The 16,347-nt window shown below is 41.1% G+C and overlaps 1 protein-coding gene across 4 annotated transcripts in view; it reads right to left on the bottom strand.

The window, feature by feature from the left end:
• The window catches only part of LOC100118148 (adenylate cyclase type 2), a 57,998-nt gene that overhangs the window by 18,548 nt on the left and 23,103 nt on the right, over window positions 1–16,347 (bottom strand). For all 4 annotated transcript variants that reach the window (XM_031928705.2, XM_031928704.1, XM_031928706.1 and 1 more), the window contains 4 exons: window positions 14,141–14,310; window positions 1,265–1,609; window positions 959–1,153; window positions 529–635 (listed from right to left, as the gene is read on the bottom strand). In XM_031928705.2, coding sequence (XP_031784565.1) covers window positions 529–635; window positions 959–1,153; window positions 1,265–1,609; window positions 14,141–14,310 — 817 coding nt within the window. The remainder of the gene's footprint in view (window positions 1–528; window positions 636–958; window positions 1,154–1,264; window positions 1,610–14,140; window positions 14,311–16,347) is intronic.

The following is a 16,347-nucleotide window of genomic DNA, read 5'->3' as shown; positions in this document are numbered from 1 at the left end:
AATGGGTCATGGACATTGTTAAGCTTCAGCTCTTATATTTACGCGAATTCGGAAAGGCACTTAAAATATTTCTATGAAACAAGTGTAGAAATCTAAGGTGTATTTATTTTCAACGATGTAACACTTGTTTAAACTTTGTAGAAAGAGTTAGATTTTTCGCTGTATACGAGACAACTTAAAAGGACAACTTAAACTTTCTCAGCTGGTGAACAAATTATCGGAATAAATGTAGACGTTAAAGGTTATCAAAAATTGCCTAGGCTTTGAGAATAAATTTGCATGATGATTTATCAATCAAAATAATCTCTCTGTTCAAGCACTTTTAATCTGGCCTACAATTTGTTGATCGTCAAAACTTTTAATCCCGAAGATTTATTCTGCAGACGCAGTGTTATGCATTCGAGATGGAACAGAAATAAAATATGAACGAGAGAAAATAGTTTATGGTCATGTGGTACATAGTTTTGGAATAGTAAGCGGGAGTAAAATCTAAAGTCGCTTAAGAGTTGTGATGTATATATAGCTTACCTCACGTTGTTGTGACGTTGCACGTACATTTCGTGAAATCTTGTTTGCTTATGTTTACTGACCTCCTGACATGCGTCAGCCATTTTCAGCATAATACTGCGCTTGACCTTGACAGACGCATGAACATATAATTATTTGATCGTGCCATTTCTAACGAATTGAAAAATAGAATCAGTTTCACTAGGAATCATTACTAAATCTTTAGTATCTTAATATTAAAATGTATATTCCCTCTATGATGTAAAAATTTAACGAAAAATAAGTTATTTTGCGACATCAAACGAATTTTAAAAAGTATTCTTTTCATCTCATCTTAGTCGACTAGAAACACAATAAAAATAAAAAGTTAGTTTCGAAGACATGATGGATAAGCATAAGAGCTGAGAGAATGGCATGTTTAACGAGAGAAACTATGGAAATAGAAGCTCACCTCGGCGGCGATGTAGGCAGGAATGACGCTGAGCAACAGCTGCTCCTGCTGCTCGCGCTCGCACTCGAGCTTGATTCGCGACTCGATTATCGTCTTTGTGCTGGCAAAAGTTTGTCGGTGGGCGCGCGAGGTTAGAACCCGGTAGTACAGGCCTGCGATCAGGGCTGTCAGTACGAAGAACACGTCGCTCTCCACCTGTAATTTTTTTTTCACGCTACGTCAGAGGGATCTAATTTCGACCAGAAGTTTAAGCTTAGGACACAAAGTTCATTTTAGAAGTATATGTACATCTTCATCAACACTCACCTCATACACCTTCAACTGTTCGTCGTAAACCATCGTATAGACTACGATCCGCTTGATAAAGTACAGTGCTGCGAGACAGAACCCAACTAGCGAAGGCCTGTGCCTTCTGACCCTCGGTAGTGTAGCCACAACTGCGAGTACGGCCACGAATGCGGGAACGGGTGCTCCAAGGGCCAGGCAGCCTAGTCCTAGCAAACAGCTCGCAAGTAGGCCCAGTAAGATTCGGGTTCGACGCGAGCTCAGACTGGTCGGAAACTGGGCGACGATTAATAGAGAGCCGGCGACGACCAACATTATCACGAGAGTCGCTAGAGGGAGTATCACTCTTTTTAGGCTCTCGGCATCCTAGAATAGTAAGAAAACTTCAGTATAGAATCAACTCGTCTACTCGAGTAGAGAAAAATATGCGCGGTGGGCGCGCATCAGATGCGCAGAAGATTAAAACTCGTTCGTCCCCACCGGGCCGCCGCGACTTCTCTCCCTCCACTCTATTGGGTTTGGACGTGCGGAGTATATCAGACTTGTACGCGTGTCTATGCGCGCACTACTGAGATCTTTCGTCGTTTTGGGTAAATCCTACTGAAGTGAGTTCAGTAGATTCAACGGTTTTTTCTCCCGTGAAGTAGGTTTTCGGTTCACTTTGGAGTGTTTGTGAGTTTTATCTTATTGGGGATACATGACCTTACAAACAACTTCAGTGTATCTTGATTTTGTTTTTAATTTTCTTAAAAGAAGTTCGTCTATTTCAAAGTTGATTTAACCGTTATATAGAACTGATTACATTTAATATTGGTAAACTCCATCACTGCTATAGTCGACTTAATATGTATACTGCATTTGTCTAAATAGTAAATACATTACTACACATTTAGCAAATGTCTAATAAGCGATATTGACTGAGAATTGGGCAATGAGATCTTGTATATAATATAATGTAGATTGTTGTATGAAATAATCTGTATTTTTTGGAACAAAATTAGAACAAGTAAAAGTATCTTTCTCTTGTAACTCGTACACCCTTGTTTGCCTTATTTTCACGAAGACACTTGTCCTATATAAATTCAAAATAAACTTATTCGCTTTTATTCACACGCTATATCGTGCTCGCATATTCTACTCTCGCGAATCCATTATTTTTGTCAAACCACTAAAAATAAAGAGAATCAGAAAGACAAAACGAGAACAGCGCACGAGGAGGTGCTGAATTATCCATAGAAAGCAGATGAAATGAAAGCTCTGAATCGGGACGTCACGAACCTGTCGGATGTGGTGTGCCGGCGACGTCAATAACGCTAAAGTATAGTGTATACATCGCAGGAATTCCCACGATGTTTTACCGTTGTGCGTTAGACCTATAGGAGACGCGTCGATGTTTCGGTTTTACACTGATTTATTTGTTTACTTGTGCAGGTTATTGAAGAAGAAAATATTCAGATCGTTCATTTAATCAAGATTGATATTTTTAACCAAGAGAGATAACGTACGCTTTTGAAAAATCGTTTTTCTTTGGCAGTCGAATTACTCTGCTAGATTGCTTCAATGATCAGAGACGTACCTATATTATTTTCAACTGAACGATCTTTTTTGCCCGTGTAATATGAGTTCGTTGAAACTACATTTAATTAAGTGTATACAGCCTGATGCAATTTCGAAACGGCGTAATTCCATCAGTAGTATTAAAATCGAGAATCATTTACTTCGTATGTGACGTGATTGTGCACTGGAGTGAAAATTCAACTATTTATATGAAACTTTTCCAGTCCAATTACTTTGATGTATTGCGATAAAAAGTTAGTCCGCAGAAAAATGTTCCCGTCAACACAAGCTAACGATATTCATTGCAACGTGGTGCGTCACTCTAGAGCGACATTAATTTGTGATTCCCGCGCGTAATGTTTTACGACAATAATCCAAGCATTAAAAAAGAAATGCTCGAGCTTAATCGTATAAATCGATTGCATGTTTCATTATACTGATGTGAAATCGCATTTGCAACCGCAGCCATTATTCTCCGCTCGACTGGTTGGTCGTGTCGTCTCAGCCGTGCGCCCTTAAGGTGGATATCGATCGCTGGTATGCGTAAAAACTCGCGAGCGTCGTCAGCAGTGAATTAAAAGCTGCGCATAAAAAATGCATCTCATTATCCGAAGCTGCTATGTATGCGCTGTGAAAAAAAAACAATCAGTGTTCGATAAAATTCATATTGAAACGCCTTTTTGACGTTTGACCTATACGACGATTCGATTGAAATGTAAATTTTAATTTATTCTACTTTTTTCTTTTTCAGGTTTGAATTGTGTTGATAACTCGTGCTAAATTTGAATGACATATAAAGATTGAGAAAAATTGAAAGAAGGAAATGAAAGAATACTAAAGGTATAGTATATTGTGTACCAAGGGCGTAAAGTGGGATTTTTTAGCCCGAGTGTGGATTTTGCAGTACGAGTCAAGGCGACTTAGCCCGAGCCGAAGGCGAGGGTGTTTACGAGCCGCAGACGAGTACTACAAAATCCACGAGGCCAAAAAGTCTACTTAGCCCTTGGTGCACACCATATTTTATGTAACGCGCGGACGTATTTTCGCGTTTTTTCGTACGTGTTAAGAGGGACTGATGTGACTATTTTTTGACACGGCAACCGTGCTCTTGTCTTGTTCAAACATTATATAAAAGTCAAATTCATTTTTTTTTTTGTAAATAAATAATTGATTTTAACAGTACCGAATTTATAATGAGAAAATTGGAAAAAATGAAATAAAGTATTATGTACAGGGTTTTAATGAAAAAAATAAGAAATTTCGACAATGTTAATGTATATTTAATTATAAATTATATATTGTTCAAGAACATAACAGTTTGTAGTAGGTAGGCTAGGCCAGTTCTGGACCACTTACCTACCGTCGGTAAGGTAGATATCTAACCCAATAACCCAATAACCCAAGTTATCGACAGAGCAACAGAACAATAACCCAAGCCCGGGGAATCCCAGAGGGGGTATACGTTTTAGATAGGACCCAAGACTGGGAATCCTAAAGGTGAAAATTAATTCAAAAAAAAAAAAAAAAATTGAAAAAAAAATTTTTTTTTTATTTAACTTTTTTTTATAAATTTTTTTTTAAAGATATTCTCAGAATCTCTTGTATCCTTCTCGTTCAGGTAGAGAGCGTGTGTTGCTGGAGTACTTCTCGGTCAGCTTACTTTTCTTCTCATCTGCTTCTTGTCGGTTCTGAGAAGTATCCTTATTTTCAAAATCAGGAAGTGAAGTATACCTCACGTTGCTCTTCTTTTCTCGATCCATGTCTATCTCTCTCTATGGATGCTGGGAGAATCACAGAGTATTTATAGGTGTCCAATCCATGTAAACGTTGTCCAGGTAGAATTTTTTCATCATCATCAACGAAGCGGGGCTTCTCCATCTGATTGGAAGTTTTCACCGTCCAGATGTGTTTCGGTGTAGCTGGAAGCAGCGGATACTCGAACAACTCCCAACTGCGAAAGCTCATGGCAATGGGTCTATCCTTCTCGATGTAATTCAGAAGACGTATCTTGTGAGCATTGGATGCCAACACATACGGCATGAGCCATTCGATTCTCGTTAAATTAATCTTGAAATCTTCAAAAGTAGCTGGATTACCGGCTGCTGATTGAACAACAGCATTTAAATCGTTTCTCTATCTCGTGATTATGAGCTCGTGCTTGACGTTGACCACGATCTTGCGATAATCTTCGGCGAAGTCGAGGATCATGCTCAGAGGAATGTATACGTCAAAGTAGCCCTCGTTGTTGCTCAAACTCAACGCTGTCTCCTCGACGTCGAGCCATCCCGCGTTCTCCAAACTCTGATTGGGATTGATGGATATCCAACCCTTCATTAGGGTAGTCAAGCCAACATTTTTGCATCTGTCTATCTCGATAGCGTTTATCTCATATCGAACTTCCTCGAATAGATGACAGATGGCGTTATTGACTAAGCTGGTATTCTCTACCACACTATTATCAGCTTTGACGATTCGACCGCACACGTGCAATGAACTGCGTGCTAGCAGAAGACAGAGATCTTGATGTTGAATGGAGATGCGGATCTCGTCGCTGTTGTTGTAAGTGCTGGCTGTGTACGGCTGGTTCGCGTGAATCTCGTAGTGCGCGACTGACTCGTCAAACGCGACGGGTGTTTGAATGTTTAGAATCTCTTCCATGCCAGTGACAGATGAATACACACTTCAATCTTTTCCACCAACGACTCGCAAGCCTAGACTTTTCAGAAATTGAATGTTTCGCCGTGTTAGCGCTTTGACTGCTCGTCGATGACTGATAGTTGGTCGAGGTTTCGAGCTCCTTATATACCCTGGTAAAAATAACTTATTAAATCCGATTCGAAAGATAATAGGGTTTAATTGGATTTCTTAATCGGAAATTATCGAATTAAAACCTATTTAATCGATTAAAATCTATTTAATCTGATTATAAGTTTTAGTCGGTTTTAATCGGATTTGAACAGTTGTGTTTTTAAATAAAATGTTATATTTGTTGAAAAATACAACTGATTGAATCCGATTAAAACCGACTAAAACTTATAATCAGATTAAATAGATTTTAATCGATTAAATTGGTTTTAATTGAATAATTTCCGATTAAGAAATCCAATTACAACCTATTACCTTTTTAATCGGATTTAATAAGTTATTTTTACCAGGGTAGCTGCTACTGTGATTGTACACGATACCCATCCTCAGACTTGCTTCACATGCAATCTGATAGTTATGACTTCCTCTCGAAAATTCACCAAATTACCGTCCTGGTCGACTATGCGCACTTGCAAGTGATCTATGCTCTTGACAGCGATTGGAAGGTAGATTACCCGCGATGGAACTTCGATGATCTTGTATCCTGGTGGTACTGCTGGGAAGAACTCGTGTATCGTGTTGACTCTTTGACTGTTTATATAGGCACCCAATGTGATGTTGCACTCGACGCGTATGCCGTTGACCTTGAGGATACGCACAGGTAGATCAGAGCTGTGAGTGACGTTTGCCTCGAGGATGCGCCTTTTGAAGCCCAGTAGCGAAGCTATGGAGTCAGCTGGACGGAAATCAATGGCGTGACTGCACTTCACGACACTGCGTAACGTATTGTTATTTGGTTTGAGACTGATCGATATACCTTTTAGAGCTAGTAACTCGTGAAGAGCTTTCTCTATGTCTTCGATCTCGTAGCTACCCGTCGCTACAGTAACTTCCTCTTCGCCTACGTAGAACTTGTTCTCACCTGTATCGATGTTCGGTATGATATTGAAGGTAAGAAGTTCAACTAAACCGAGAACGTACGTCTCGTTCGGTGAGAGCTCGATAGGCGGAAAATACTCAGCTTCGAGTACGGAGGAGTAGCCTGACAGAGTCAGAGTCAGTGATGACTGCTCTATGGATGAACTCATAATGAGGTGAATCTACTCTCGCTGGTCTTTATATAAGCTTACCCCTCTCTAGTTCGTTGCACAAAAACTTCAGACAGAGGTGACCGCAGTCAAAGGTGTCAAAGATCTGATACCTCTCGTGATTGTAATGGATCTCATCGACGCCGAGATACAGCATTAAGTCCCGACGTGGTTGTAGATCACCGAAACTGTCGAAGTAGACGACATGGTTGCCACGTTTGCGATAGGCCACCCAGTGCGTTCCAGGTCCACTCGCGTTGTCCAGATTAACGATCGCTGACTCACGATACTGCGGACCATCAGGCAACGAGTCACGCATGTACACTCCGCGGAAGTGAGGAATCTTCAGCAGTTTGGCGAATTTCATCAAGTCGATGTTGGAGAGTGCTCTTTGCGGCAATCTCACTTCAAGGATCTTTTTTTTTTCGTTTTCGTCACCATGTAAAGGCCAAGTCCGGTTTTGTATGGTTTCAAGTAGAGACCTTTACCAAGAGCGATGGCCTCCATCGTCTGGTTGTGGCGCTGACTCTCGGCCAAGTGTTTCTGAGCTGCCTTGAAATCGTTGACAGCTTTTGCTATTCCAGCAGCACCACCTGCCAAAGCACCCGTTGCACTCAAGCCGGCAAACAGAGGTATTAGAAAAGGTAAGAATCCACCTAGCTTCTTTGGGATTGGTAGAATACGCGGCACCTTGACCTTACTCTTACCCCCAGCCTGTTTGACGGCATCGCGAGCATTTTCCAGAGCAGCACGAATGGCTTTGCGTGCACTACTAGTTGGTACGGTTGACACAGATTTGATCACCTTGTTCAACGAGACAGATGGGTTCTTCTTTTTGCGCTTGAACCCCATACCGAGTTTGGACTTCAGCTTCATAGCGTTGGTTAAAGTGTAGGCAGCTGCCTTCTCAGCAAGACCCGAGTCTTTGATTAGAACTCTTCGCCAGGCTTTGTCAGCTAGAACTCTGTCTGCTGCGTTCCTAGCCTCAACGTTCTCACGATTCTGCGAATAGGCAATATCGTGCTCCTTGCACGCTGCGTCCAGACGATTGATACCCGGATCACCTCGGGCAAGGCGTTTTTTCAGTTTGGTGCCGGGTCCACAGTACTGGTATCCAGGCAGATGAAGCTCCACTGGTAAATTGTTGATGAGATTGTTCAGTAAGCCACATCCTCGTTGTCATCGTCGCTTCTTTACGATCATTACGCTTCAGAGGTTGACTCACGACTGAGGACGCGACTATAAAAGCGGTCTATTTATAGGCTGAGGCTCAGTCGTGATCGAGACAGTGCGCTGCAAACATGGATTTCAAGGAACCAACTGTCAAGCTACCGGTATTCAATTTTGACGATATAGCGCAGCAGGATGTTGGACCTAAGAAGCAAGACATGGTGAATTACTTCCGAGTAACGTACGAGCTATATTTTGTGGACCATCCAACTGCGGCAAAACTAACAGTCTACTGTCACTCATCACACATCCCAACGGACTGAGATTCGAAAACATCTACATCTATTCCAAATCACTTGATCAGCCGAAATATCGTCTGCTCAGAGAACTCTTGGAATCCATAGATGAAGTGCAGTATTTTGCTTTCAAAGAGCATGATGAAGTGATCTCTCCCGACAACGCATTACCCAACTCCATCATCGTATTCGATGACATAGCATGCGAGAAGCAGGACAACGTGAGAGCGTTCTTCTGCATGGGTAGACACAAGCAAGTCGATTGTTTCTATCTCTGTCAGTCTTACGCGCATATTCCCAAACATCTCGTGAGAGAGACAACATCAATTTGTTGGCAGCATTCAGACAAGACGATGTGAATTTGAGACACATCTACAACGATCATGTGAATACCGATATGACATATGCGCAATTCAAAGAACTGTGCTCCAAGTGTTGGACAGATGACAAGTATGGATTTCTTGTGATAGATAAAGACAGACCACTCAATGCCGGACGGTACAGAAAGGGCTTCGACTGCTTTGCTATAAATATAAGACCTCTCAATCGAGTAGACAGCAGTTGAGTGTGAACTGTTGAACCATCAACATGTCAGTAGAGTTTCGACGAGAAAAAAATGCTCTTCGTCAAATTGCGAGAGCGAGAGAGGCGATCAGACGAAAACATAGACTACTGAAGTATGGTAAAGAGAATACCGCGAGAACTCTGGATGAAACCTTCAAGCCCATCGTTAATCCACTAGAGAAACTCATATATCAACGTTATGGAGAGCAGCAGCAACGATATCAAGCATGAAATCAAGCGTATGAAGCCTGAACTCGATCGTGATGAACCAATCGAGGATGACGATAAGAGCGTTTTATCGACTGGCAGCCTCGACGATACCTATAAAGTTGACAATGATGCGACACAGATTTATAAGGAAGCCGACACATCTTTTGAAACGCTGAAGAAGAAGATGAAGAAGTTGATCATTCAAAAAATAAAGAAGATCGTCAAAATACATTCATGCTTGATTCAAGATATAGCAAGCATTTGGATAAAATTTATGGACTGCGCAAGGAGAAAGGGGTATACATGATTGGGAATTCTCCGATACTATTCGATGATCTGCATGTCAAAGTGAATAATAAAAATTATACAAAAACTCAAGGATTATTGGACTTACTTATATCAAAGCATCCCAATAGACAGTTGATTACTGGCGATGACTTAAAAAATTATCGAGAGATTCTTGAAACGTCTAGCGTACACAAAAAGAAATTCAACCCCAATAAATCTATTCGCGTGCACAATAGTAAGAAATACAGTGAATTCATTGCCCCTCTTTTCACTGTTGTGGATAATTCGAGAAAACGAAAATCTACTTCGAAAACAGGTGGACTATTACAACGGCTACCCCCGTACAAAATCGCAAGAAGAGATACGAGAATGGATTACGTCTACTGGGATGATCCGAACGAACTCGTGGATAGACTTCGCCTATTGATGGCTGAGACAACAGCTGGCAATCCCAGTCACACCAATGAGATTCGTTCTATTATAGAAGAGTTGCACGAGGGATGCTATATAAACTGAGCATGTACAAAGATTTTAATCATTTCCAATATGAGCGTCGACGTGTTTGGTCACACTCTGGAACAAGTCAATAGCAGACCAGGTCCTCCCGGTATCGGCTTCCAATTGACAGCAGATGGTCAGTACGATCTGCAAAATAAGAGATTGTGCAACCTTTCGGAGCCTCAGGAGTCGAGCGATGCGGTGAACCTCGACATCTTGCAACGCTCGCTTCATTCTGAAGTACGCAGTGTGTACGAGGTTACAGCTCGCTTGAGAAAGGACCTCGACGATGTAAAATTAGAGCTACAAATTTTCAAAGACCAGAGTGCAGAGAAAGTGAAGAAAATTGACGTGGCTATCGAGGAATTGTACAACTTACTGTTCACTGGCTCCGCTCTCGTTCTACTTTGACGTATACATTCCTCTGAGCATGATCCTCGGCTTCGCCGAAGATTATCGCAAGATCGTGGTCAACGTCAAGCACGAGCTCATAATCACGAGATCGAGAAACGATTTAAATGCTGTTGTTCAATCAGCAGCCGGTAATCCAGCTACTTTTGAAGATTTCAAGATTAATTTAACGAGAATCGAATGGCTCATGCCGTATGTGTTGGCATCCAATGCTCACAAGATACGTCTTCTGAATTACATCGAGAAGGATAGACCCATTGCCATGAGCTTTCGCAGTTGGGAGTTGTTCGAGTATCCGCTGCTTCCAGCTACACCGAAACACGTCTGGACGGTGAAAACTTCCAATCAGATGGAGAAGCCCCGCTTCGTTGTGGTGGGTTTCCAAACGAATCGAAAAGGACAGAAAGCTGCTAATGCCAGTCGCTTTGATCACTGCAACATCAGCAATGTGAAACTCTTCCTGAATTCGCAGTGCTATCCCTATGGAAATCTCAATCTAGATATATCTCGCAACCAGTATGCTGTACTCTACGAAATGTACACCAACTTCCAGAGTGCGTACTACAAGAATCAAGCCGAGCCTGTACTGAATAAAACTGACTACATCACGCACTTGCCTCTCATTGTGATAGATTGCTCCAAGCAGAACGAGTCATTGAAGAGCGCTCCAGTGGACGTTCGTCTAGAATTCGAAGCGAGAAACAATTTCCCAGCTGGAACGTCAGCTTACTGTTTGATACTTCACGATCGCATTGTACAGTACAATCCTGTGAGTGGAGACGTGAAGAAACTTGTCTGAGTCACTTCGAGAGAGCAACCTGTGCACGACTTCAAGCAACCTGTGGACGACTTCATCCTCAAAGAGTTGGCGATAGCGCCTCTACACGGCGAACCTCTAGTCTGGCTATTCAAGGAATCCTTTCCCTGACGCAGACTCTCGGACAAATACAGAAAGGAAAATTCATGGCTCGAGCGCAGCTATCATGGCATACCTTGGACTTCGGGTAATCTACTGTATACTCAAATTGGAGATATTCTTCGATCAACTTTACGAGACGCCACGAAAATACTTGTGATTGGTCCAGTGAAAAGTGAGTGGTTGGAGCGCTTTAAATTCCGAGTTCAAGACATCGAAAAATTAGGCTTTCCCTGTGTAGACCAGCCAAAGTTGGTGACGATCTGCACCAATCACAACGAGGCGTACAAAGCCACATGCGCACTCCACAACGTTATGATGATGAAAAAATTCTACCTGGACAACGTTTGCATGGATTCGACACCTATAAATACTCTGTGATTCTCCCAGCATCCATAGAGAGAGAGAGACATGGATCGAGAAAAGAAGAGCAACGTGAGGTATACTTCACTTCCTGATTGTGAAAATAAGGATACTTCTCAGAGCCGACAAGAAGCAGATGAGAAGAAAAGTAAGCTGACCGAGAAGTACTCCAGCAACACACGCTCTCTACCTGAACGAGAAGGATACAAGAGATTCTGAGAATATCTTTGAAAAAAAAGTTAAATAAAAAAAAATTTGTTTTTCAATTTTTTTTCTATTGAATTAATTTTCACCTTTAGGATTCTCAGTCTTGGGTCCTATCTAAAACTTATATCCCTTCGGGGATTCCCCGGGCTTGGGTCATCAGCCCGGTCGATAACTTGGGTTACTCGATCGATAACTTGGGTTAGCTGATCTGTCGGTAACTTGGGTTAGAGATCTATCTTACCGACGGTAGGTAAGTGGTCCAGAACCGGCCTAGCCTACCTACTGTTTGTACATTTTTTATTTAATAATAAATAATGCAAATTTATCAAAATAAACTTTTTTTTTTTAATTACAAAACAAAAATTTTGCGGGCAATAAAGACTTTTTAGCGGGTAATAAAGGCCATTATTTCCCGCTGTTTGAATATGCGGGCAATAAAGGTTTTTATTGTCCGCTAAAATAACTTTTTTGCCCGCCCAAAAAAGAGTCACTTTAGTCCCTATTAATAGGTACGAAAAACGCGAAAGTCGTTCGCGTGTTACATAAAATCATTTATTTAACAATTGATTTTCATTAGAACCAAATTTTATTGACTTTGATAATATATATCTACAAACACCTTTTTACTCACTTTCGATATAAATGGAAAGCTTCGAATGCGTAAACGGTGAATCACGCACTTTGGTATATTACACCTGTTTAAGTATTGCGATAGAGCACCGTTATTTTCTTTCTTTTCGCTTTGAAAATTGGATACTCGATATTTAGTGATTCACTCGATCACACTTCACACCAACACACAAAAAATGTATCTATTTATCATCATACCACACTGACACATTCTAAACGTATTCGCCTCTCTTTGCAATTTCTGACAAATCTTCGCAAATTTTTATTGACCCAAGATTGCCGCAAAGTAAATCGTGAACCTAATCATAAACAGCGGGATATCCGTATTCGAAAATCTTGGAGACCGATCAGAAGTTTATCGCGTCGCCGAGGCGATTTACAATTGCATTGAGCTCTAATCGGATCTGACTGCGCGTGTCCGTGTTCCCCGAGTTGACGGTATAACTTAGCGTTGCGCAGTTATATGTGCGCTCGTTAAAAATGTTAATCCCGCCGAGCTCGCACGGCGAAAGTTGCGCTCACAGAATTTCGGGATTGAATGCAGCGTTTCGTGTGAATCGAGAGGATCAAGCGTGCAACATATGTTCAAGTTTTAGAGTAACTATAAACGTTGATGCGATTACGAGTGAATTAGTTCACCGCTTATAGATGATCGTTAAGACAATATTGAATATTGCCCAAAGAGTGAATGAATACTCCCGCATCAGCTCGATCAGAACACGTATGAATCCTCTAAACCAACCTCTCATCCTCGCGGCTAATCCAACGTCAATAAACAGCCCAAATCCTAATTTCCAAACAGTCAAGCGACGATCGATAGCTTTTCACGCGCTCAGCTCAAGACAAACATCTCTTTCCGCTGCAACAACAATCGGAATTCTGCCAAATTAGCTTGCATGCTACGAAGGCACTTCTGGTGCGGACGATGCCGCAGGCCGTATAATCGAATCGATGCTGGCGTCAGCGGATCGCCGCCTCAGCTATAGAACGGAACCAAGTCGCCTGTATTAACGTTCGCCGCAGCCACAGCTTGTACGTAATGTATGGCTATAGGTAGAGAAGCCCGGACCCCCCGAGGTGTCCAAAGCTTCTATTTTGGCCAGGATAAGGTGGTGTACTGGAATTGAGCTGAACTGAGCTGAGCTCCTGCTAACGAAGGTAACCGCGATCGTAAGGGCAATATGCACACGTCTACGCAGGGCTTTGCTGTTAACGGATTATCAGTCTTGATGTAAATTGTTGTTTTGAAACTAATTCTGGAAAATCGGGATCACGCTATTTGTTAGCGTAGACTATGCGTGATTAATTATAGAGAAATCCGTTGTACGGAAGAGCACTTTGCCAAACTAATTAAAAGTTGCTATGTTAGTTGCTACAGCAACGTTTAATTAGAATAGTGATCATGTGCTCAATATTTTAAAGTGATTATCAGAAATAGCCGCCACCATATTCTCAGAAACGGTTCCGCATATTGTTCTGTACTCGGCGCGTGTAAAGTAAATCCTATGTTTAAACTGAGATTAGTTGTTTGAATATAGACTGACTTAATTGAAATTCTTGACTGATGACAAGGCCGGGTTGCATTATTGGCATTAAATTGCAAACAATTCTAAAACGACACCCGTAGACAAAAATAAGCAACGAAATCACAGCAAACTCTCGATACCTGCAGCCACATCGCGCTCTCTGCCCTTTATTCTTGACCACCGCAATACCTTCGAAACTTCCAAGCAAAAGCATATAAAAGCTCGCGCGCCACTTGAAAGGCAGCTCGTAAAAAAGGCGAGGCATCGCGCCATCAGTCCAATCCCATGAGAGCCTCGAGAAAAGTGAAGGAACAATCGATAGCGGCGTCGGAGAGGAACAAGTGAAAAAAGGGCGTGTATACACTCACGTAGAGGCAGAGGAGACAGACGATGGCTGGGAGAGTGGCGATGACGGTGACCGTAAGGACGCCTGTATAGAGCGAGGCCGTCAGCTTGCCCTCATACCTGTCCCGGAGCTCCTCCAGCTCCTTGTCCCCGCTGCCGTCGTCCGCTCCGGACGCCTCGTCGTTGGCGCGCTCTGAAATACAAAAATAATGATGATTTTAAAATTTTTTTATCTTTTATAGACTAATTTTAAAAGCCTTTTTGAGGTCTTTGTAAATAGTTTGTAAAATCGATTCTCGACCTACATAGTCGATACGATGGGTGCGTAAAAAGTTTTAACTGTATAGTACATTTAAAAGATCTTTTATATTTTTGGTTTATTTGTGCAGTAAATAATTTATGTAGAAAATCGTCGAAAATGCCAAGTAAGAATATAATTCCTCGTAAAAACGGTATAGTTCGGCGAATCTCTGAAGATGACTTTCGCTATCTCACGCCGAGGTCACTTGATATATCTAATGAGTATCGAATTTTTACCGAGCGTAAAGTGCCATACTAAGTGTCAATCTCGTACATTTTACAAGTCGTTGGCTTTTAAGGTAACTCTAGTCGCGCTTGCTCGATTTCCATTTTGTTCCGCACCTTTTACATCAGCGATATCATACTTTTAAATGGAAGATTTTTCAAAAGTTATTGCGATATTAAGTAAATGACACTCGGTACGTTTTCCATACCACAAAGGCTCTTCAGCAAATTCAGCACAGAGCAAGATTCCCATCCAAACGGGATGAGTAGAGAGGGGCTAGAAGGTCGTTTGTCATTTCCAAAATTGCGTGTTTTGCATACCGTGTATTAAACCCACGCGATAACAAACAAACTGATAAACACAGCGCATACGTTTGCCAACATTGCAATATTCCAAGTGTGCTTATTAGTGCACCGTCCATATAACAGTGACGACTTTCCAAAAGACATCGCCATGCAATAGAAAGGAGCCAAACTAAATTATCATATTTACGCGCAAAACATTTAACTCGCCAGCTCCTCCGCAAATATTTGTCTCTCGGGCAGCGTCCTTCTCTCGTGAATCCCAAAACAAAGCAAACAGCGTTCGAGCAAGCAAACACAACCCGAATCGTTGCCAGAGAAAAAATGAAAAATGAAAACCGCGTTTGCGCACTTGTAGCATGTACTGTATACACGGTACATGTGATCCCGGAACAAACGGCCGCCAGCGACCCGGAGGCTATCGCGATCAACTTGTAAGCAAGCGAAGGGGCGCGTGCGTTGTGTGTTTATCGCTTCCGATCGACCGTTTATCCGCTCGTTGGCTTGTTACGCTCGTGGAGGATGCGGCGAGATCTGACATTCTTTTCTTGCTGCCGTTGGCGCATTTGTGCTGGTCAGCGACGGGATTTTATGCGTGGGTTGTTGAGGACTGCTTTGCATAAATTATTTATTAAAGTCATATAGACATTTTTCTTTTTTCTGGGAAATTTATTTTCACAACAAATGAAAGTGTGTATGTATTCGAAAATTAATGCGGATCGATACAACTACAGACGAAATAATCCTGTTTTACTCGCAATTTATATAGGATATTTATTTATTTATTTATTAACCAGACAAAAAATTACATATTATTTACATAATAGTAAAATTCCCGCAGAGGTAAACGCAGTTACCTGTTCGCGAGGCCGGTATACTTACTATAGTTCCTTATAACTAAAATGAAATCTATTTCAAGATATGTAGTACCTAACTTACACTTTAACAGTTTTACAATATGAAAGATTGATTAATAACGTTTTAATAAAATTTGTATACAGAATACATAGCAATTTATAAATACATTAACAATATTTCTTATTAATTTTATAAAAAAGATTTTTTTTTTGTTTTTTACATGTGAAACTTAACCCATTCTCTTAGTTTATAAGTATAATTCTTAGAGCTTAAAGTTTTTAGGTTATTTGGCAGATCATTATAAACTCCTATGGCTTTAATATAACTATTATTATTACTTATAGTCTTAAGTCTCCTAGGTGTCTGAATGCTTTTATTCCTAGTTTTGCTTTCTGAATTTAAAAATTTAACTTTTAATGTGTTGTAGTGGTATATTAGTGATTGATATACAAATAGTTGCCCAATACTCAATGGATTATCCTGAGTAAAATTATTTTTGTTTATGATTTTCAAAATTCTGTTTTGTAGCCTTTATAATAGATTG

This window comes from Nasonia vitripennis, chromosome 4 (assembly GCF_009193385.2).
Source record: "Nasonia vitripennis strain AsymCx chromosome 4, Nvit_psr_1.1, whole genome shotgun sequence".
Taxonomy (NCBI): Eukaryota; Metazoa; Arthropoda; class Insecta; order Hymenoptera; family Pteromalidae; genus Nasonia; species Nasonia vitripennis.
This window is presented reverse-complemented; position numbering and strand designations above follow the sequence as displayed.